At 35.2% G+C, this 24,244-nt stretch overlaps 1 protein-coding gene, 2 long non-coding RNA genes and 1 pseudogene across 5 annotated transcripts; 2 read left to right on the forward strand and 2 right to left on the reverse strand.

The window, feature by feature from the left end:
* Window positions 1-267: 267 nt before the first annotated feature.
* LOC125220145 (uncharacterized) lies at window positions 268-6,796 on the reverse strand. Its single transcript, XM_048122285.2, has 9 exons — window positions 6,223-6,796; window positions 5,304-5,404; window positions 4,844-5,213; window positions 2,590-3,417; window positions 2,399-2,450; window positions 2,153-2,217; window positions 1,960-2,066; window positions 1,792-1,879; window positions 268-849 (listed from the first exon to the last, which is right to left on the reverse strand). The coding sequence occupies exons 1-9, from the start codon at window positions 6,343-6,345 to the stop codon at window positions 529-531; spliced, it is 2,055 nt and encodes a 684-aa protein (XP_047978242.1). The 5' UTR covers window positions 6,346-6,796; the 3' UTR covers window positions 268-528.
* A 4,119-nt stretch (window positions 6,797-10,915) lies between these two features.
* On the reverse strand, window positions 10,916-14,719 carry LOC125217645 (uncharacterized). 3 transcript variants are annotated; one of them, XR_007175777.2, is made up of 7 exons: window positions 14,026-14,719; window positions 13,134-13,208; window positions 12,934-13,001; window positions 12,694-12,791; window positions 12,537-12,607; window positions 11,489-12,443; window positions 10,916-11,095 (listed from the first exon to the last, which is right to left on the reverse strand). It is a non-coding gene; the product is annotated as an uncharacterized LOC125217645 (long non-coding RNA). The 3 variants fall into 3 exon arrangements; XR_007175776.2 differs by having other exon boundaries at window positions 13,134-13,213; window positions 14,026-14,713; XR_016128859.1 differs by having other exon boundaries at window positions 12,346-12,443; window positions 13,134-13,213; window positions 14,026-14,665.
* On the forward strand, window positions 12,318-16,105 carry LOC125217646 (uncharacterized). The gene is made up of 3 exons (XR_007175779.2): window positions 12,318-12,453; window positions 13,488-13,559; window positions 15,043-16,105. It is a non-coding gene; the product is annotated as an uncharacterized LOC125217646 (long non-coding RNA).
* LOC125220760 (zinc finger A20 and AN1 domain-containing stress-associated protein 5 pseudogene) lies at window positions 16,103-16,462 on the forward strand (annotated as a pseudogene).
* Window positions 16,463-24,244: the final 7,782 nt, after the last annotated feature.

Below are 24,244 nucleotides of genomic sequence, written 5' to 3' on the forward strand. Positions count from 1 at the left end.
GTTTACTAAACATTATTCATCTCTTCAACGTAAATTAGGAAACTATAACAAGCATTTGCTAACGGTTGATTTTGCTTATTCAAATTAACCCTTTCTTGTTTATGCTGTATTCAGAAGCCAATTGATTTCAACTAAAAAACCTGAAACTAGTCACTTCTCTCAGCTTTTGGGCTGAAAATATTGACATAAAGAAAGATAAGAATCTAGTATTATTAACAATATAAGATTAAATATTGTGAAGTACTCGCACAAGAGTGAAAAGAGACATTCGGCAAACTTTGATTTTTTCCATTTTTTATTTTCCATTTTCTATTCAAACGATCATGATCAATGCAAAACAAAAAACATTCTCAGAGCATAATGTCTAGGCCGCACTCAGTCCATAATATTCACAATAGACTCCTGTTCCCCTGTAACACCCTGAATTGCCCCATCTCCACTATACTAAGGTAAAGCAAAATGAGGATATTATTCCTCAACTCATTCACTTCCTGAATCATGTCAGCCAAGCAAAAACAATGCCGATATTCAAAATTTCCCTGAACTCCCATTTGTCTTGGCTTCTGCTCTCACATATGTGAGATTACGCGTACTTGGTGATGAAATTATGTTGTTGGAGGCCTGACCTGAAGTCTCGGTGGTCAAAGTTGAGTCAGCCCCTCGCTTCCACTGGAAACTCCGTGCACCAGGCTTCATAGGTACACGGCCACCACCCCTGTATAAACTGGGCATACCTCTAGCAAAAGGAGCTCTGCCATATCTTGGAACAACAAAAGGAGATGCCCGGGCAACACGAGGCCATGTCATAACAGATGCAGTGTCCGGTTGAGCAGAGCTTTTCTTTACAATCTAAACATAAGCTGGTGTTAAAGATGCTCCACACACCAGATCATAATCTAAACATAAGCTGAAGTATTAATGGGTGCTTAATAAACACCTTTTCCACAACAATGAGTATTTAATGCAATAAACATGTTCAAAAGACATAATTAATTTAGATTCACTTGGGTTATGCACAGAGAAACAACACAATAATGTTAAATTGGAATTTTAGTTTCAGTTGACAATCCAACAAAATAAATATCAGAAAGGAATTTTAGTTAAAGAACTCAGCACAATTATTTATAATAGCAAAACTTAAAATATTTCAACTTCACTCAGAACCCAGTAACCATGCTTCTTCATATGTACTATAATGTTGCTGACATTAGCATACATATTTAGTAACATACTATTTCTCCCTCCAATTAACCACATTAACCAACAACTCCTAAAATCCCATGCCGGCTAAGATGATAATGTGGAACCCAACAATCCACTAACACTACTTCCACCACATTTTCCCTCTTTCTATCTTACTTTACCAATTGTGCAATAAAACCGGGACATTTACAACTTAGTCTATTTTTCGTGGACGGAAGAGAGTATTTTTATTTTAAGTCACTATAACTACTTTTTGCATCCCCAATTCCAAAACCCTGCATCCGCCACTGCATCACACTATTTTTGGTCCCAAGCAAACAACTTAAGTGGCATGAATCTTTGATAAATAAATTTCTCCAACTCCAAGTAACCTAGTAGGGATTTTTGTAAGTTTAAGCTCCAAGTAAAATAGGTCATCTGCTTGAGTTTATCATTTCAACACTTTAACTAGTTACAAGAAACAAATTATCTAAGCATTTAGTGGAATACCACACAATCAAAAATCAATGCAAGAAGTGGATACCAGCTTCAGCAAACCATTATGCAACTCATGCATCTATAACCAACATTATTCCTTTAATTACATACCTTCAAAATGCGTGACAAAAAAGACGTGCCATCCAAAGACAAAGCAAGCTCAGCTGCTTCTTTTCTCATAAATTCTATATATGTTGATCTGAATTAAAGAGAATTCTTTAGAAAATACAATAAAATAGATAAAGCCATAAAGGAAACCAAGCATCTGAAACACCTTACCCTTTGGGTTGCCCAGTAGCTGGATCAGTTAAGATAATAACTTTCAGGACTTCTCCAAACTTGTTGAAATGTCGCAAAAGGCTATCCTTCGTGGCAGCAAAATGTACCTATCGTCACAAAATGGAGGAAATTAGAAAAAATGCAATCTCAGAATCCACCAAAAAAGAAAACCTGAGGACTAATAAGTGGTTACATTGCTAACAAAGATGGTACGAGAATCAGCATCATCAGTTGGTAGTGGAACAGTATTGCATAAACCTGCATCCATTAAGCGATAAGAATCAGCATACCAGAGATACATTTCTTTGCAAGATGGTAATGAATCATCTGATGAGAGATAGTATATCCTTCAATGGCCAAGAAAACCACTAAACTATAGGATAAAATAAAAGTATTTGAGAGAAAAATATTATAACAAAAGGGATTATATAAGGCTCACCACTTTCTGCCTGACTCCTTTCAGACTCGAGCAGAGTAGCATCAGGCTTTGCCTATTAGAAATCAGGTCAGAAGAAACAGGTTAATGACAACAACGTTATTGTGACACATAAAAGAAAGTAGCTACTAATATAACATGGAGAAAAGATGAAAATTAGAAACAAAATGCATGGACTTAGTTAAATTTCTCACATTTCCATTAAAAGGCACAATATGATTGCTGTTCTCTTTCATCAACCACGCTTCAGATTTTGTTGACACGGTATCAGCACCTCGCATTCCTTCACGACTATCCATCTCAGATGCCTCTATTTCTTCCTGTAACGAAGGTTTCCTCATTTTCATTGTTACAGAGGAAGAATTCATGAGGATTGCACTATGCACTGTCGCAGGTTGAATAATATCTCTGGGTGGTCTGTTGGGTGTTCCATCAACATGATCAGCAGCACCATATTGAAACTTCAAGGACCTCTCAACCCAGTTTTCACCAGATGAGTTTGATGGATAAATATCTGTGCCTTCCCGGCCCCTTTGATCACAATTTTCTCTGTCATATCCCCGACCAGTAACCATGACTTCTTCATGAAAAGATGACATGTTCCCTTCTTGCAGCATGCCAATATCATCTCTAGGGTAATAAGAAGAGTGAAGACTCTTCATCTCAACATTAAGGTCTTCATCAACAGCATCTTCAGAAATACATCCATGTTCTCGATGACTGCTAGTTTTTGGGCCATTCATAGCATTACCAAGCCTATCAAACACATTACGGGAAGGCCTAACTTTTGTTACATCCTTCACCGCTTCTGCCATAGCTTTAATAGCCACAGACATTGAAGCACGGCGAATCCTCTGAGGGTGTGCTTCTGCATATGACTCTGGTGTTGAAACCACGGAGCGCAGACGTTTGAGTGAAGGCTCTGCTGTGGCCTTTGATGGCCTAGAAGTAGAAACAGCATCACGTACAGCAAATTGCAGTAGCCTTTTTGGGGCACTAACAGTTGACTGGGACACTTCTCTCTGCCAATATGAAGCAACAAATAAGAGTAGCAAAAAAGCACATGGGCGTGACATGTTTCCAAGATAAAGATCAAGGAGCATTAAGAAGACCAGTTTCCACATTATAGCAAGAGCAAAATGTTCTCCAAATATATTTTCGATCTTTTTCTAAAAGAGAATGCTACATGATTATGATTTCAAGAGAGTTGTTGGCTATAAAATAGATTTTCTAAAGATGTGAAGAGTACTTCTGTCAGAGTCAATGAAATTCTTACCTATTATGTCTACGATTATAGTCAAATTCAAGTTATTCAACCAAGCAGGTCAGTAAACAAATGACAAAGTAAAGGACTCCAGAGAAGCATGTTCACTACAAATATTATCAATGGCAGGTTATGGTTGATGAATGGCAGAATTAATTATAAATATTTTAAAAATATCAAATGAGACGCTAAAAGCCTAAAACTGCTGAAATTGATATCTTAAGCTTTACGTTTAACACAATACTGAACTACAAAATCATAAACCAAAACATATAGCCACCACAACAACCATCACAGTGACGGCCTCAACGAAAGGGTTCCTTGAATTAATTATATTTGAATATTAGTATTTAAATATACATTCTCAAATGCTTGCAAACAGCTGTAATGATCCTTTACTTCATAAAATATACAAAAACACTCCTTGATTGGATTTGATCCATCCCTATTATTATTTGTATAGTAGATTAGTAGTATCTGAAAATACATAATGCTGATTGTATTTCACTCTTCATATGATTGTAGTGTATCATTGTAAAAGAGATACAATGTCTCCTGGGTTGTACAAACAGTCCCAAACAATATAACACAGAGTAACAGAGACATCTATGGCGAAGGTTATACCTAAGTACTGTACTTTATTTTCCTTCAAGGGGTTTTGCTCTACTGGTGAATATCCAGGTGGTAAAAGACATAAATAATCCCTTTGTTCCATAGTAATGGAGTCATTTTGCCATTTTGGTACGTTCCATAATAGTGGAATCATTTCCCTTTTTAGTAAAAGTTAACACATTTCTTCTCACTTACTTTACTCTCTCTTACTTTATTCTCTCTTCATCTCTCTACATTTTCCATTTCCTACTTTATTCTTCATTTACTTAACTCACTTAACACAATTTTTTTTAAACCGCATGCCAAAAAGAAACGCCTCCACTACTATGGAACGGAGGGAGTACTAGATAAGATAGGTTCGAAATATAGCAGAGCTCCGTAAATGAAAATTTGAGAAATAGTACTATAATATGTCTAAGGGGCACAAAACAAACTTGGAAACTGACCTCAAGCGCAATGAAGAGGAAGACAATAAAAAAATCAATGATCTAAGCCCCTTTGAAATATCTCATATAGAACATAGCATTGTACAGAATCTAGCTAATATTGTTCAAAAGGCATGAAAATATCACCTTTCTTTGCTGTTTCCCATCATCATTATCTCGCCTTCTTTTTTTATGAATTCCTGACTGAGGAAAACGATGTGACTTGGATTGAGAATCATTAATCTGATTTTCATCTCTGATATTTACATTGTTGGCCACAGACTTCCGAGGAAGTGGGACTCCATCATGACCACCCCTTACAGACCCTTTATTTTCCCGATTTTTATGGTGCCCATATGTTCCAACAGAGTTTCCTTTATCAGCTTCAGATTCAATCTGATCAGATCCAGTTTTCCTCTGATCCCCTGCAGCAGGGTCTTCTTTGAGGGCTCCTACTGGTTGAAGTTCTTGTGCTTGGGTGTATAAACCTAAATTAGACCCCAGATGATCCCATAGCCTGTTCAAAAAGTTCACAACAGTCAGAAAGCATGATCAAACATGAGAACAGATGCATCTCATATTAAGCTGCAGATTGTAGTAACCTCACCATGATATGAAAGAGTCGCTGTCATCTCCTAAAAAGACATCTAGTTCATTCTTCGCTTCATCCTTACTCCTACCATTTTTTAGCAAGACTATCACATATTCCTGGATTATAAATTACAGAAGATCAGCAATATGTAGGACACAATAAAAAAACGGGGAGAGAGGTCTACTTCGACACAAACAGAATCAAATCGAATAAAAAGACTCACAACAGTACAAATTCATAATAATATACAAGTTGTCATATCCAAGGTACAGTTCAAAACATAGAAAACACACATACATACACTGGAAAAATGAATATATTCAGTTGAAAAGGAAGTCAAAGTTTGAAAAAAGGAGACAAGTCTATGGTCAATGTATTAAACAACATTGTACCATAAAACATGAGGGTTGCCAGGTGACAAACTGACAGGGGAGACACCAGCTAAATGACATTCACAACCACATATTATCCCCAAGCAATGTTTAGGCTTGCACGCAATAAATGCATATAGTATATGGGAAAGTAGTCCTAAATGGATACTAGGCATGCGGCTTTATTCAAACAAAATAAGGGCAGCTAGATGGCAATGATAATCAAGCCAAAGGTGAAAGAAAGCATAACCACCATAAATGACTAAACACATAACTAAAACTATAACACAATTCCAGCTCAGCACCAGATTGACCACGAGATTAGGTAATTCTATATCTTTCCATGCATGATGCACCACATTTCGGCTTACCGATATGCAGCTCATTCAAATAGCCATTGTTTACATGATCAAAATAATGGCCCATGATTCACTTTATATAAACAACCACAAGCAATCCTGATACAGTAATGAAACAAGCCTACATAGTTGAATATATAATCCCCAAACACACAGTTCTGATAACAGCTGTCAATTAAATTCTCGATGAAACTCAATTCCTACCACCAAAGTGTCATCGGTGTAGTCACCCATGAACTCCTTGAGCTTCTCCTCGACAACACCACGAAGCCTTGAAACTCCTTCACTTGAGAAATCAGCCCCAAATGTTCGATCATCTTCCCCCATCACTGCACTCCGCAATTTCCTAAAACTTCGCCCCTAAACCCTATCACAAATTCGCTGATAATCTCGAACAAGAGCTACAATGCTTAATCGGGCCTTTCAATGAGTAGAGAATTGAAAGGAAAACAGTAATTGGCCTATTTTCGCTAGATCAAGAAGTTATTTGGAATGTGAACCAAATAAAAATAGAATGACTGTTATATATGAGTGCTTATTTAGAAGAGAGTATATAAATGTATTCAATGAATTGATATGGGGATATTTTCAGGAAGTAGAGAAAAACTAATCGATTGAATGTTGAATTATAGAGAGAACTTGATAGGAGTGGTTGCGGCAGGGCGGCGGAGATACCCCGTCGGATGCTTTCCGGCGAAGGAAGAGCAGCTGTGGGTAGTGAGGAAAAGGACTTCGAACCCTACGCAATTGCGCATTGCCACAGGGCGAAATAGGAAAATTACCAACTTTATTTTAGTATTCAAATATTATGTCAACAAAAGTTATAAATATATTCCCAAAATATGATGCAAACAATATTTGATAAAATGGGCTTGGGCTGATTGGATAGCCCACCCCAACAAATCGAAAAACTGGGTTGGGTTTAGCATATAACTTCGTCTCTCTTTAATAAGAACATTTTTAAAACAAAAAATAAAATCAATAATAATTTCTCATTTATTTTGATCATGACTTAAATTTTTAATTTGTTGAATAGAATGAAAGTGTCCTACCGAAGGTATTGACAATTTTATTGTGTGCAAATAATTTGTCTGAATGGTTGTCAAACATTAGTTTTATAGATCATATATATTCCCTACTATTAAAAAAAAACAGACTTAATGGTGGGTACGTGAATATTCGGAATGCACAATAGTCCAAACTGTCTGAATATCCAAAATTTTAATCAGATTCAGGCCGAACTGTCTGAAATCTGAACTATGAAATCTGATGTGAAAAATCTTAAATTGCATAAAATATACAATTTCAAAATTTTCAATAGCAAAAAACCAAAAAATTGAAAATCTAATATCAAAACCCGAAAATCTAATACTACCAAATACCATTGGAATGTTTCTACACAAATGTTTTATAACTCTCCCGTCCCACAAAAATATGGATATTTGGAATGACACGAGAATTAATGCACAATTGGTAAAGTAGAAAAGAGATTGAAAGAAAAAGAAATTTTAGTATTGTTAGTGGAGAATAACACCTTATTATAGAAAAAAAAAGTTATCAAAAATAGAAAGAGATATTTTATGGGACGCTCCAAAATGTAAATGTTCTTATTTTTAAGGGACAAGAGTATTAATTAAGTTTATAATACTACTAATAATAGTAGATTTATTATATATATAAAAATATATTTCAGATCTTAAAATATTCGATCTAAACAACCAAATTTAAACAAATTCAACCCAATATGAATAAAAAATCCTAAAAATATGAACTTATATTTAAATTTCAATTTAATTTGTATTAGATTTGGAATATTTTGTTCACTTCTAATGGTGGGTCATAGATTATATGATGAATTAAATAATAAAAATACATTTTCTTTTAAAATATATTTATCTTTATTTTATCAAAATTTATATATTGATAAAATCAAATAAAAATTAGTTTGTAGGCTAGTTATTAATTAATCGATCAATTAATTAAAAGAATATTCTTAATCTGTCGTCGTGTCACAATCCACGTCCAATCCAAACAACCCACTCATGCCCACCGGTTGTCGTTTCCCATTCCACCATATATGAAACGTGTGACCGTAATCACAACCAATCGAACAAAAACCATGAAACTCATCCTCATATCAAGATTTAGTAATTGCATCGTATGTGCAATTGGGTCACGACGGGCATGGAGTGACATCTACAATAGAGTGAAAGTCCTCAAATGAAATTGGAAAGCAAGAGGGAAAAAAGTATTCTAGTGAAATTGAAATTGAAACTAAAACCACAAATCACTATCGTTGGACACTACCACTATCATAGAATCAATAGGGCTAGACGGAAAAAAAAAAGGTTGAAAAACATATTTCTATAGAATCAAGGTTGAAAGAATCCAGATAAAAGGACAATATATATTAAGTGTGAGTTTGTTATAACTAGTGTTACCACTCGTGCTAAACAAAAGATTTTCAAATAATGAAAATATATTTACAAATAAATAGATTAAAATAAAGAATATAAAGAAAATAATATAAATATATATTCTGTTAAGAATATGAATTAACTAAAAATAGTATTCGTAAGATTATTGTTAATATGCCTTGAATCTATATTGTTTGCTGCCCCGGCCCGATGCTATGCTATGATTCTGGTTTAGGCCATAATTGTTATATTTCGCCTATTCCGGCGTTTGTGTGCCTATTTATATACACCCATGATGGATATTAAAATCTTATCACTATAATCGGTGATTAAGTAAAATATTTTTTCCAATTACGGTATAATTAATAACTATTTTTATAGTATTTAAATTAATCTAATATAATTGATGTATTTAGCATTCTTTCATCTTTTATAGAAGAGTGAACCATAAAATTGGTCCCTGGACAATGGGTTTATCTCGTTCATAATTCCTGGACTTTAAAAATATCGTTAGATATCCTTGGACTAAGGGTCTATCTCGAAAATGGTTCGTTTTCACTGTTTTCGGTCCAAAAAAATACCCTTCTAAGGGTATTTTTTTGGGGGGGAGGGGTGGGCAATTTGATCTTTTTACACTTTTAACATTTTAAATCTGATATTATTTAAGTTATGTATTAAATCTGATATTATTTCAAAATTATCATTCTTGTCATCCTTCACTTTGTTTCTTTATTTCAATATTAGATTTAATTCTACAAAATTAAATTTTAAATTTAATTTTTTTAATATCAATACGTTTTTTTAATTAAAACTATTAATTCGTGGACACTATAAATATTGATTAAAACTATTAATTTTTGTTATTTAATATAATATTCAGCTGAATTGAAGAAGTACAGAAAAATAATATTAATCATGATGGAAAAATAAGAGTTATTCTATTTAGTCTTCGTTCGATTGTTATAATTGCTTGTGATTTTCTGTCTCCACATGCACCGCTCATCTTCTGTAGTGAAACCCCTCAATCGTCACTTCCTCTTGAATCTTAACCTTACTTCTCATTCTCGGCGAGCTTAGCCACCATCTCTCTCTATTTCTCTCCCAAATCGGCGCCGCCACGACCACCGCTCCACCCCTCATTCCGCCGTACCCCGCCTCCACCTCGTTCCGCCAGATCGCCCGCGAGCTTCACACCCTCCGCCGCCTATAGCTCTCACTGTTTCTCTCCCAAACCGGTGCCGCCACAACCGCCACTCGTTCTGCTGATGCCTTGTTTCTTCCTCATCTCCGACATCTCTCTCCATCCCTCAATTTTTCTCTGCCCGTCTTAGCGCCACGCCTTCCTCACTGCCACGCCGCCGCCGCCTTGTTGCGTACCTGCCTGCACTGTTACGTATTCGTCTAGCGAGCCGCTTCCTCCTCATCTCTCTGTCGCTCCGGATCCCTCACTTTCTCTCTGTCAACCGCCGCTTTGCTACCACCGCTCCGCTTCCCTCAGCCTTTTTGCCTGTGGTTGGATCTATTACCGCATTGCAAGATCCTGCTATGTTGCAATAAAAAAATCAGAAAAATTACTCCTATAAAAATACAGATTCAACTGATGGTGCGTGTGTATATATGAGTGCTTAATCTTCTTTGAGAAGCCAATTTTCTACATTGGACCAATTTTTGCGCAGTAAAATCTGTCTTTTTTTTGTCCTAATAGATGATTACATAATAAATAAATAAAAGTAAAATCAGTACCACTTTCCCGCCTAAATGTACCATAGTAGCAATTTGGTGAATATCCCCACAACTGCCACTTTAGATATTGATAGTTTATATAGTGAACTGTGTATAAAATAATACATCGAAGTGGGCTTCAACTTCAACACATGGAGTGAAATTGGCTATCAAACAAGGGGTATAGATTATTTTCACGTTAACCCCATAAACTATCGAATTATTGGTAAGTAACATTGGACTAACTAGCCAGTTAATAATCATATAAAAAAAAGTCCAGTACTATATGTCTATATTATATTAACATTTGGAAAATTCAACACTTTTGAAAGAGTGAAATAAAATTTCTGAAACTATAAATTCAGAGCCCATTGCGATAGGTGAATTATTAAATATAAAGGGCTATCATTTGTTGGAATAATAGTATTCATAATGAATGAATACATATCTCCAACAACGATCAACAAGTTGGCAAATGGCAATAATTTATTTGGGTGGAGTAGGTAAGAGAAATAAATAAAATTGAACCCAAAAAAAGGATGATGATTATGAATATATAATGCCACGTCAGACTGATGTAGAACGCAACGAGGGGTATATCCGTCAGCAACTTGGCCGATACGCGTTCCTACGAAGTAAGTATGAACCAATCTATCCTAATTTAAAGTGACAGTTTGGTGAAAGTACTTTTGTACTCTTTTTGCAGGGAAAATGGAAGAATGTTTGTGTATTGAAGCTGACTGTTTAATGGAAAGCTGTTTATTAGTTGAAAATTATTTATTCATTAATCTATGTATCGAAAACAACACTTTCCAGCAGGCCTATGTATATTAACATAGGATAGGGGTGAAATGAAGTACTTTTCTACAGTATTACAATAAGGAATGATTTCATTCTTTCATAGTTGTCATTTTGCCTCTTTCCAAAGCAATTTGTCCCTGAAAAAAAATTCATCATACGTTAGAAATAAAGTTTTGCCCACATTTTCAAAACCAAGCAAATAATATTCCAAGCATTACACTAAACATATCTGAATCATAGAGTACTAAAACTGAAATCAAACATTACTGGCTTTAATTTCAATTGACTTCATTTATAATAATTCAATATCCAATGTACATAAATCTCAGTAAAGTATAACTAATTAAAATAATGGGTTTCTAACTTTAAACTTGATTCTCGGTGAAGTATTATGGAATTAGTATTATGAAGAGTATTATGAAGAGTAATGAAATCTGATATGTAAAAGATTAGAAACTGTAATTTAAATGTGTCAATAGAGTCAGATTGAAGATCTAAATATTTATGTAGGTCATAGTCACATTTCATACCTTTTGTATCTTCTTCTTCTTTCTTCCTACTCCATACTTTAACATTTGAGAGTTACAGAGTCTCCCACGTCTGCGCTATCCTATTGCTCCCTTTCTAATCATTATAAAGATGTTGGCCTTTGATTTAGGGCTCTTTATTTTCCATATTTGGTTCTCTCTCCTTTTTGTTTTACCGAGCTAGGCGGCTACTCTCTTCTTCTAGGGTTTATAAATATGTTTTATTTGGGTAAAGTAGAGGCTTCTTTATATAGTAGTAATAATAAGTTATTAATGGAATAAATCAACTGGGCCGAAGTATGTTCTTAATGTTAGGTTTACAATAATTTACTTTCCTAACTTTGTAAATAATAATTTAATATGATATATAAATTAGATAGATTTTTTATTTAGATTTATATTTGATAATTTTTTACTATTTTAAATAATTTAAAGTTATTAAGTTAAGAAATCAAGTGGGCCGGTTGTAGTATTATTTATTTTCCATTGTTTTATTTTTTATATGAAAGGTCTTTTTTTATTATAGTGTATTTTTTGGGAACATGCATTGTTTTTGTTAGTTGCAGACTCACCATTCTTTCTTCTATAAATACACCACCTTGATACTCTTCCAAAATCACTCAACAAGAATTAGCAATTGAAATTTTAGGCAGTTCTATTCTTCCTAAATTTCTTCCCTCCATTCACCCTGCAAAGAGTTTTTCTGTATCATTTGTTCTTTTATGTTCAACTCTATCCTCTCCATTCTTTTTTATTATTGTTCATTACCATATTAAATATGCATATTTTTTTTATCAAAGTTAAACTACCATTTTATCTTCTGTAAGTACTATTCTCATGAATACATGCAGGTTTCTAACCTTCTTTATGTCAATACTGCAACCATGGTGTTATGTATATTAAGATCAGCCTCCTCTTCCGTTGCTCTTATCTTTCTTCCTATCTGGAAAGTTTCTCTCTGCAAAAAGGTATAAAATCATTGGTTTTAGGCTGTTTGGTTACAATTTTTTTTTTGCAATTATAAAGTCAGATTCATGAAAATAGTTTTTACCCAATGAATATTTTTATGCAATCTCTGATCCTTTTCTGCCTCCTATATTTCTTATTTTTTGATCCCAGTTCCTGCAAAAAGCAATGACGTAAAGTTCTTAAGTTAAATTACCACTTTTCCTGTAAATACTCTTTTAATGATGCATACAAATTCTAACCTTCTTAATGTCATTACTGCAATCTTTCTATCATGTTTATGAAGAACAGTCTCAAAGTCCTTTGCTCCCATCTTTCTTCCTGTTTTGAAAGATTATGACTGCAGAAAAAGATAAAATCACAAGCTGCTCTCATCTTTCAAGATGGTTCTGATTTTGGAATATTGCTTCCTTACAATAGAAAGCAATAATTCAAGTTGATATCATTCCTTTGCAATATTCAGTTCATTTTAAAGAGATTACCTCATGAATATTTGTATCCCGTCTTTATTCCTTTTCTGCCACCTATTTCTTATTTTAGAGATCAGTCCCTGAAAAAAAAATGAGATTATTTCCTTATATATGTTGATTGAATACATTCTTTCCTTTAAATAAATGTCTAATCTTGCAATATTTGGTTCTTATCACAGAAAACAGCGACTGAAGTATGACTCTTTCGTTACCTTGATAGATAATCTTATCCGTGAATAACAAACTCTGTCATCAAAGTCTTTTTATAACCTTGATACCATTATGATCTTCTCTGGCATAACAAATTAGTAAAAGATAGAAATTAAATAAAACCAAAATGCAGATCTAATAAGTTGATGCAAGCTCAGCAGAGTATAGGAATGTCAAGTTGTATTCTTTGTATCTATATGAAAATTTTGACAGATACATAACTTTTGAAACATATCTATGGCAAATATGCAAGTGCAAGTTACCTAAGGAAGTTTTGCAGAGACCATTTGACTAAGACTATATGTTAATAAGTTAGCAAGCTCTCCACTGAACATTCGGTTAATTTTTTCTTTCAGATGAGCTGCTTGTAACACAAGACATGCTACCCTAATCAGAGTTCAAAATGCATGTATGAACAAAGAAACATGGTATGAGTCTTCCCTTCGATAATAACTAAGTTGTTTATGACTCATGAACCTCAGCTAATTTGTTGAGCTTACTGAACGTGTCAACAGTGGCACATTGCCTAGAGTAATCCAACAATAACCCATCAATCTCACTGACATCACAAAGACATAAAATCAAAATTCAACACCATTTTACATATTTAATTATCTCTTGAAGTTCTTTCTCTCCAGCATTAGTAACGTACTTTGTTTTTTTACTGTTTATCGTTTGTTCCTGCTGAGAACAAGCATGAAATAGATTATTATGCTATATCATATGACTAACTTTATATTTTTGTAGATCTATTCAATACCAAACAAATATTGTTGAAATTCTATAGATAGTCAAAGATTCCGTTTTGTCCAATTTTTGAAGCGATTAAGTTCAATATTTAAACATGCAAAGAAAAAACAACTGAATACAGTTCTATGGTGAAGAAATTGTAACCTTTTTCATGTAGCTTTCTCTTTAACTGCATAAATCTGTTATCTTTCTCCACTATTGTCGAAATTTTGAGGCGGTATTTATTTAAAAATGTGGCGAGGGAGAGAATTTCGACTAAGTTATGGTAGGGTTTTGACCAATATCGTTGGCGGCTCTGTGGTTATGAAGCAGATCGTGTAGATTATAATTGAAATTTGTGAGAATTGTGTAGACATTTTGGGTTTTGGTTTTGGTTTTGGCAGAATTTTGGAAGCATTGTTTAATTTAATCGGAATTTAGGGGTTGGGGAGGGGGAGTCCAATTAGTGTGTTGGAGCTAAAATGGAAGAGAAAGGATGACGTTAAGTTTGGCAGAATTTTGGAAGCATTATTTAATTTATGTTTTTTTTTTATTGTTTTAATGTTTTCTTGATTAATATAACTATTGATTAAATTTTTATACTAAAGTAGTGTTTATTTATCAATATGTTTATTTTATTTTATTTACAGAATTTTGGCATATTGGTGATGTTTCGTTTACGTATTCAAATTGTGGTTTATTCTTTTTTTTATTTGCGGAATACTTGGGAATTCATGTAAAGCCACAAATCTCAAATAGTCACTTTATTGTATAAATAAACGAGAATATTTAAATTCCTAATATACCATCTCCTCCTGAAGTTCTTTGAACATGTTTTGTTTAATACTTCTATACTAATATAAGAATAAACTTTTGGAGATTTTAGTAGAAATGCCATTTGAAGAGTTTTGACAGGAAAATAGAGTTGATAAAGTAAAAGTAGAAATATGTCAACTTGATAAATGGATTGACTGCATATCTTGCAGTTTGAACTTTGAACACCTTAAGTGGTGTATCTCATTGCTCAAGCAGATAACAAGCTCATACGACTTTTGTGCAAGTTTTGGATTTCCCGATTACATAGTAAAACTTATTTATTGTTTTACTTTTAGTTATTGGCACTAAGATTTTTTTTCGTGTTATCTTGACATATGTTTATAAAGGAGCTATTTTGATGTGTAGGAGCTATTTTGATGAGGGCGAGCAAGTTGATGAGCCACTTTTTCAGCATACTTAATGAATACTTTCATGATGCTTCTGATGTAGGTATAAGTTGGGTTAGCATATTAGACATGAATTTTATAGGGATGTGTCTTTAAGATCAAACCCTTCTGGCAGCCCTTCAAGTGTGAGAAGGATGTGGCTGATTTGCTTAAGGTTTTGTGGTACGGTTTCAAGAGTTGTGTTATTACTTGGTACTGTATAATAAAAAGGCTACGCATATTATGCCCGTGCTATGCATAGAGGGTTATAATTTTTATAGTAAAACATACGATGTAGCTGTGTAAGAATTATTATAAGTTGTGTACTAATAAATTTATACTAATTGTGTTTTGAAGTATAATTGTTCTGTATGTATTAGATATTTTAAAGTATTTCAATCAACATTTTATTTAAAAATTTACATTTAATCAATTGAATTTTTTTATTTATCTAATAAAATGTTATTGTACATTTCTTATTTTTAAACTTTAGAAAGAAGTTTTTAAAATCTTATGAACTAATGATTTTTTTTTTATAAGTTTTGGTTCCTATGTATGAATATTTATGCTTTGTTGAGCTCTTTGTTTATTCCAATTATCTGATTTTTACTCACACATATTTTCTTTATTTGTATATCTTATTCTACTTAAGATATACTTTTTGATCATTTGTGACACATCTTCTCTTTGTCACTAATTTTATTATTTTTACTCCACTTATATCATAAATTAAAATTGTATAAAATCATTTGCCGAATTTGAAATATTTTATTCATTAGAGAATAGTAAAATCTTCCTTTAGAATGAGAAAGATAGGTATATTTCTGTTTTTTTAAATGTCCAAGTTGAGATGAATTTTTGTTTTTATATATTCATTATATTTTATAATTATTATTTGAAATTCTTATGTCCCGTGCATAGCACGGGGGTTAATACTAGTTATTCTAACATCGATCTCTCTCTCTCTCTAAAAATCCAAATATACCCTTACCCTCTCCCTCTCCAAAAAAAAGGACGGAATTACGAAAAATTTGACGTCAATGGCGCAGAAGACAGGGCAGGAGGAGACGGAGTTCAAGGTCGTGGCGGGGAATAATTTATGCCAGAAATGCTTCAGCACGCCTGCAGCCGCGGTCCCTGCGCCGAAAATCTGTGTTTTCGGAGAGAGATCCAGCTCGACCACGACCGCGAGGTCATCTCCGCATAGGATACTGAAGACGAAGAGAGAAGTGAACCGGTGCAGCCGGAGAGTCGGTTTGACCAGGTTCAGGTGCCGGTGCGGCGACCTTTTCTGCGCCGATCATCGCTACGACTGCAGCTACGACTACAAAACCGCCGGACGTGAGGCGATCGCGAGGGAGAATCCGTTGGTCAGAGCCGCCAAGATAGTCAAAATTTGAAGCTGAAAAGCATGGAATCGCAATGAAGAAATCGAGTGTGGAAATACTGTGTTATTTCTGCATTTCACTTCTCGCTGAGACCACGATTTATTTTATTTAGTTAGTCTAAAGATTTATGATTACAATGAGAGTTTAGCATAACCGATTTTTTTTTGTAAAATGCAAGTCCGGGTTTTAGCCAGAATGAATAAGAGAAATTAAGAGAAATGGAGTGGGCAAACAAAATTTCTAATGTTTCTGAAAAAAGGAATTGAACTAGAAAAACTGCCTCGCGATTGGTGATGTGTCGGGGAGTTGTGTGCCGGAGTTTTAACAGATAAAATTGCATTTACGGAATTAAACACAAAATACAGAAATTAAATTTACGACACATATACGGGAAAATGCAATAATTTCATTTAAATTAAAAAAAGTGCGTCCTAAAAAAAATTAGATTATTAAAAAAAGTACAAAAAACAAAAAAAAAACTATCGCCGTGCAGTCCTCCGCGCCCACAACTCTTCAATTAAATCCTTTTGGAGTTGAATATGAGCACCCACTTGGCGCATGTCGGCATGTGCCTGGAGGCGGACGGTTTCATCGTGAGGTACCCCCGTCGTACGTTGGCAGTGGCCACGCCGTGGCTTGGACCAGCTTCATTATCGTCGTTGGCCCAACTAGTCATTTGTACACCTTCATCTTCGACAATCATGTTGTGCAGGATAATACAGGCGTACATTATATTAGCAATGCAGTCGACATGCCACAAACGCGTTGGACCCTTAATTGCCACCCATCGAGCCTGGAGTACACCAAATGCGCGCTCCACGTCCTTGCGCGCCGACTCCTGCCGTTCTGCAAAGCAGGCCTTCCTGTCCTCATTTGCGCATCTGATCGTCTTCACAAAGACGGGCCACCTAGGGTATATCTCATCCGCTAAGTAGTAGCCCATACCATGCCGGTTGTCGTTGGCGACAAAACTGATGGCCGGACCGACGCCGTGGCACTGCTCGTTGAAAAGGGGCGACGAGTTGAGGACGTTGAAGTCGTTGTTCGACCCGGCTACTCCAAAATACGCATGCCAAATCCACAGCCGGTAATCAGCCACGACCTCGAGGATCATCGTGGGATTCTTTCCCTTGTAGCCGGTGGTGTAGAACCCCTTCCAGGCAGCGGGACAGTTCTTCCACTCCCAATGCATACAATCTATGTTGTCTAACATCCGCGGGAACCCATGCTTCTCCCCGTGCATCTCATCAGATCCTGACAGTCTTCGGGGGTAAGGCTTCGAAGATACCGATCACGGAATATTTTAATGACGCCATGACAGAAAAACTTCATACACTGCAGGGCAGTCGTCTCACCGATGTGGATGTAATCTTTCCACATGTCTGCCGCGCCTCCGTAGGCCAACTGTCTGATTGCAGCAGTGCACTTTTGAATAGCTGAGTGGTCGGGTCTGCCAGCCACATCGTGCCTGAAGCGGAAACACAGATATCAACGCTCCAACGCGTCAACGATACGCATAAACAACTCCCTGCTCATCCTAAAACGCCGCCTGAACAGGTTGTCCCCAAACCGCGGCTGCTCTGCGAAATAGTCGTCATATAGACGTTGATGTGCAGCTACATGATCCCGATCAGTCACTGCTCGGCGGTGGACAACGGGTCGAGGTCGAGGTACCCGCGGCTGCAAGGCCCTTTCTAACAGCCGCTCTGCCTCGCGGGTCGTATAGGCCTCTAACTCTTCCAACACTTGCCATTCGAACTCCTCCTCAGCATCCTCACCACTACCACCCGCGTTACTCATTTCGCGTTACTGCTCTTGTACAGAAATTCAGAGAGAGAGAAAACTCGTTAAAACAAGCGGTGCAAATGAAAATGATGTTCGAATCGCGTATATATAGTGTTTCGAAAATTAAAAAAAAAAACGTAGATGGCTGATCGCTCGCCGATCGCCAGCCTACAATGGCGGCGAGCCAATCGGCAAGCGCATCGACCTATCATCGGCCAGCGCTCGCCTATTTTCTCGCTGAATTGGCGCTAGCCGGCCACAAGTAAGCGGACCGGCCAGCGCCGGGAATCGGCTAGCCGGCCCGCTCGCCGCCATTGTGGATGCTCTAAAGAAGGGCGAAGTATAATTGCTATCGAGGATTATACTATTATTAATATAGACATACAGTATTTTCATAAAAAACTGCTAGTGGAGGAACACCTCCTAAGGATAAGAGATATAAGGCCAAAGAGATCCGAAAAAGAATCTTTCGTGTGTAATCTTACATACATAATCTCGAATGTTACTAGTTACTTAGTACTTTGGTAAGTAGACCAAATAATCTCAAAAGCTTCTAGATTCATGGAGCTATAGAACATTATACTCCTATAAGTTATCATGAGTCTCCAATAATTACTTATTCAATTTGACCTATGACCAATATGTAAGCATACATTTCATGCTTGTTTAGGTAATAACAATGATATTATCTAACTATCATGCTAAGAATAGCTAGGTTTTTCAAAAGAATATGTCATTCATTTTATTAGAAATAAAAAGGAATATAAAAAATTCGAATGATTGTATAAAGTAGTAGATCGTTTGAACCCAAGTGTAACAAATGTTGGAATATAATTGTAACTTACGTGTATGCATTGAGTGTAACATCCCTAACCCAAATCATACGTCAATTTGTATAGTTATATAATTTTTATTGTTATTAGATATTATTATTTTTATTTAATTATAGCAAGTGAGAATTATAGAAGAATTATTTAATAAATTATGAGTGATCTTCTTATATAGTTGAGTACATAAATATAGGCATTTACACCATTAGATTTTATAATTAAATGAAAATGTATAGTAGTAATTTGAGAAGTGTGTGTGTACGGGACTAGTATATATGTGTGTATCCTAAATGAAATAGCAAAGTATATATGGCATCCCTATATTAGTAACAAGGGTGTGATTTATTTTAATAATAGAATAAAGAATATGATATAGTTATAAGTTAAAAGATCATGCGTATACGTGGCCAATTTTTAGGTTTACATGCACAAAGATATACGTATATGAGTGCCATATGTATTACTCCTATTTTGGAAAGAAAGGAAAGATTATGTAATATGTGTGGCTAATTATCAAACTTCCTTGGATAGAGAGCTTGAGACATAGGAAACTAGAGACATAGGAAACTAAGGAAAGAAAATTAGTAAAAGGGAAGGAGGGAAAACAATTGGAAATCAGGGATTTAAATAACTGCACCAATCAGGTGTGTATAAATCGTATTTTACAATGTGTTATAAGATTAATTGTTATATGTTGATTAGGAGTGAATATTTGGATTATATGATATGCATCTGATACAATTATATGTTATAGATATGTGATTGGTGCAGTTAATATATGATGGTGCAATGAATATATGTAATAAATGAAGTATTTGGCGAAATGTGATGGAAATATGTAAGTGATGCAATTGATATGGTTACACATGCATTTGAATCATTGGATTAAAGAGGATTTATGACAGTCTTGGGTCTGATATCAATCACAATGGACCTACGGGTCATATACAATGACAATTGACCTACAGATCATATACAATGACAATGGACCTTCGGGTCATATATATATGTACAAAGGCAATGGGACCTTCAGGTCATACACAATGGAATCCCGGGCAAATACCAGGCTTAATTTGTCACAGAAAAATAAATTGAATAGAAAGACATATGCATATGAATATGAAACTGTTTATGATATTTAATGAGTATATGCTTATCAACTTATGTGTGCTGATTTAGAAAATTTTGTAAATAAGCTAATAGGGTAGTGACATTGAGTGACCAGAAAAATTCACCAAGAAGTGGCAAGACAGCTACGAGGAAAAAAGAAAATGGTATAGTACATAAAAATGGACCTTGTGATTCTTGAAAAGTCAATAGGAGATATATAATTGAAAACAGTATGGTACAGGAATATAAAAGGCAAAATACGTAACATGTCAAATAGGAGAGCGATGCGATATTTAAGTGTTATAAAAAAAATGAAAAGTAGAATGGGGAACTAATCTCTAATCAACTAATGCCACGTTTGGATAGAAACAACGTCGTTATCATGCCCAACATAACTGTGAACGCACATCCCTGAGATTCCCTTATCTCTATCGCTTATCTCCGTGTTTTATTTGCTTCTAGTTGTTATATGCTTTTTATTGTTTCTAGTTTTCAAAAGTTTTTCAAAACCTACTTGCTTTTCCACATAGTAATTGAGTCTTAGTAAAGGATAGACACTTTGTGTTTGCCTTCCCCGTGTTCGATATCCGGTACTAACCTTTAGCTATACTATATATACTCTATATACTTGCAGGTTTATTTAGTGCTAATAAAAAGTGCATCAACGGGAGTCTTGAGGAGACCATCTGCATGGAACAACCCGAAGGCTATGTGGTAAAGGGCAAGGAACACATGGTTTGGAAGCTTAAGAAGGCCATTTATGGCCTCAAGCAAGCATCTAGATTATGGAACCAGTGTTTCGATCAAATTGTTCAAAAGTTTGGATTTGAAAAGTGCCCCAATGAAAGCTGCGTGTATAAGAAGGCTGAGAAGGGAAATGTTGTGTTCTTAGTTTTATATGTAGATGACATTCTTCTAATTGGAAACAATAAAAAGATGTTGTCATCAGTACGAACTTGGTTGTCCAGCCAGTTCGAGATGAAAGATATGGGTGATGCGGGACACATTCTCGGTATCAAGGTTCTTCGGAACCGTGCAAAGAGAACGTTGTGCTTATCCCAAGAATCTTACATCGATACGGTACTTAGACGCTTTAGCATGCAAGATGCCAAGAAGGGTTTCTTACCTTTTAGACATGGCATCCATTTATCTCAAGAGATGTGTCCAAAGACAACATCTGAGATAGTAGAGATGAGAAGGATACCATATGCCTCGGCAGTTGGTAGTCTCATGTATGCTATGCTTTGTACTAGACCCGATATCTGCTTTGCTGTTGGCATGGTAGCAAGATATCAATCAAATCCCAGCCAAGGACATTGGACTGCCGTAAAGAACATACTCAAGTACCTTAATCGGACTAAGGACTATGTTCTAGTTTACAATGCAACCGAGCTCTGTCCTTTAGGATATACAGATTCAAATTTTCAAGCTGATGTAGATTCAAGAAAATCAACTTCCGGATATGTGTTTACCTTAGGAGGTGGAGCTGTAATTTGGAAGAGTGTAAAACAGAAATGCATTGCAGACTCTACCATGGAAGCCGAATATGTGGCCACTTCGGAGGCTGCAAAAGAGGTTGTATGGCTTAAGAACTTCCTTCTGGACTTAGGTGTGGTTACGAATATACCCAAGAGCATCACCATTTATTGTGACAATTCTGGTGCTGTGGCAAATTCAAGGGAACCACGGGCTCATAAAGCGAGCAAGCACATAGAGAGGAAGTATCATATCATTCGAGATATAGTGCAAAGAGGGGACGTACAAGTGGTCAAGATTGAGTCAAAAAACAACCTATCAGATCCTTTCACGAAGGCATTAGCGGTCAAGCCGTTTGAGAGTCATGTTGAAGGAATGGGAGTTAGACTAATACAAGACCTCAATCCGCTTTCAGTCCTCGCATATCATCAAATTATAAGCTCATAATTAAGTAATACTTGAAATCATCAGGCATTGGTACCAAGTGCCGGAATATATGTAGGGACTAGGGATGTAAAAAAGTGGTACTATAAAATACCATGGTTGTGGAGTTAATTACACTAGCATCAAGCTAAGTTTATATCCGTGAAGAATTGGATGCTAATCCAAACGAGCAATTGATATAAATCTCACAGGTCAAATGCATTGAGGTCTTGATGACCTTTGGCCTCGTCTTATGTTATCAAATTGGTAACATCATTGATACACACAAGTTATATTTGCATAAGTATAGCATGTATGTCTGAAGAAACAACCACTATTGAAGACTTACCCCTAATAAATTCTACTGCTTCATCCAAAATAAGATTGAGCTATTGGTCATAGCCTTTAAGAGTTCCGGTCACTGAAAGGAAAAACTGGAGTTGAGCTTATACGGATTTTAGCATTGAGTTTAGCCAAAATAAACCACTGAAAATGAGAAAAACATTATAATTCCACTATTGAGCATAACTCTGAAACAAAGGCTGCACAAGCTTATGCTTATGATTCACTGACATATATTCCACTGAGACAAAGTATAACGAAATTAAAATGTAAGTTTCATGTAAGGTTTTTCCCAAGGACTTGAGAATTTTAGCTTTATTTCAAGATCGGTAAAATAGCAGAAACAGTTGCCAAAGATAATAAAAGAAAAATAAAACAATGAAGGAATGAAAATGCATAGAGATATACATCCATTTAGACCAGGAAACTTCAGGATATATTTAATCCTGACGAGGAATCAAGGGAAAGTTTCCGATTCATAATATGTGAAGCAGAAAATCAGGACCCCACATATCAAGTCCATAAAACATTGTAAGTTTAACTAATTGTAAGTAATAAAGTCATAACCATAGGTGGAGAATGATGGTTATAAGCCTCTGAAATCCCAAACCAATGACAGTTATGGGTATAATGAGAGAGAGTAAGAGAAAAGACACCGAACTGTCAGTGAAAATCATAGGATGCAAAAGTATTAAAAACTCAATAACCAGCACACCTATATAGATTTTATACTCTCAAATATTTATCAAGCACCTAAATCAGAGCAAACATTATAAAAAATCACAACCAATTAGTCAAACCAATAACGAATTTGAACAGAGTAAGCCAACATTTATCCCCTCATTGTTTCCCATGGTCCTGCGATTCTCGAGATACACACAAAATGTGATTACAAAATTCTAATCCAGAAATCAGGAACCACATACCTAGTCTCCCACCAGTTAGCTTTACTTGGACACCCTTGTTGACAAACTTAGCTAGGTCCAGAACGGTTTCCTTTCTGCCATACTTTGAATAATGCAAAACATATTTTCGGAGTCCCACACCGATCAAACTTGTTGCAGCCGATTGGCAGGGATTTAGTTGAGCTTACGTACAAAAAATGCATAACACATACCATTTTGAGCTTCAATCGACTGCAGAAGTAACTGAGCGAGTTGCGGTTCGGTTCTGCAAATAAATTGACGTCAAATTATCGGAATAAAAACATAAAATGTAACATATTGCTTGGCCTGATAAAGTGAGGACAGATAAATGAGAGCTTACGATTTTAAGTGGGAGTTCGATCGGGGGAAACGAAGAACCATCCCCTAATTTCGCTGTATTGCGTCTTTCTCGCCTTTTGATTTCCTTCCGCTATACTGGTTTGTTTGGCTATAGAAAAATCTTTTTGGGTTTGTTTTTGTAGTGTTGCCAAAATAAATTTAATTAAATTGTAAATATAAAATTGAAGACAATTATTTTATATTATTATTGTTTTGCGTGAGATAAAAATTAAGATTATACTGTACTAAATTAAATTGTAAAATTATTTTTGTCCTAATAAAAAATTGATAAATTGATAAAGTTATAAGATATGCATTTCACTTTTATATATATTATACTTTTATAATAAATTGTGAATATATAGTTTCTACTTAACATTTGTGGTAAAAAAATAAAAGTGGACTCTTGATAAAGGACGGACAAAAATGACAAAAATAGACACTTAACTTAATATAGAAAAAAAAATAGCGAGTTCTCAAAAAAATTAAGGAGTCCCAAAAGAAAAAAAAAACTTAATATAGAAAACTTAATGAGTAAAAATTATTCAAACTCATTTAACTAT

Source organism: Salvia hispanica, chromosome 1, assembly GCF_029641045.1.
Source record: "Salvia hispanica isolate PSC_SH4W2 chromosome 1, Shi_PSC_v1, whole genome shotgun sequence".
Taxonomy (NCBI): domain Eukaryota; kingdom Viridiplantae; phylum Streptophyta; class Magnoliopsida; order Lamiales; family Lamiaceae; genus Salvia; species Salvia hispanica.

Bases quoted from the DNA above. Each gene is read 5' to 3' on its own strand.
- LOC125220145 (XM_048122285.2), bottom strand. From the start codon at position 6,345: ATGGGGGAAGATGATCGAACATTTGGGGCTGATTTCTCAAGTGAAGGA. The intron at 5,214-5,303 runs GTGAGGTTACTA...CTTTTTGAACAG, and splicing joins AGCGACTCTTTCATATCATG to GCTATGGGATCATCTGGGGT. The intron at 2,451-2,589 runs GTGAGAAATTTA...GATTTCTAATAG, and splicing joins TTGTGCCTTTTAATGGAAAT to GCAAAGCCTGATGCTACTCT.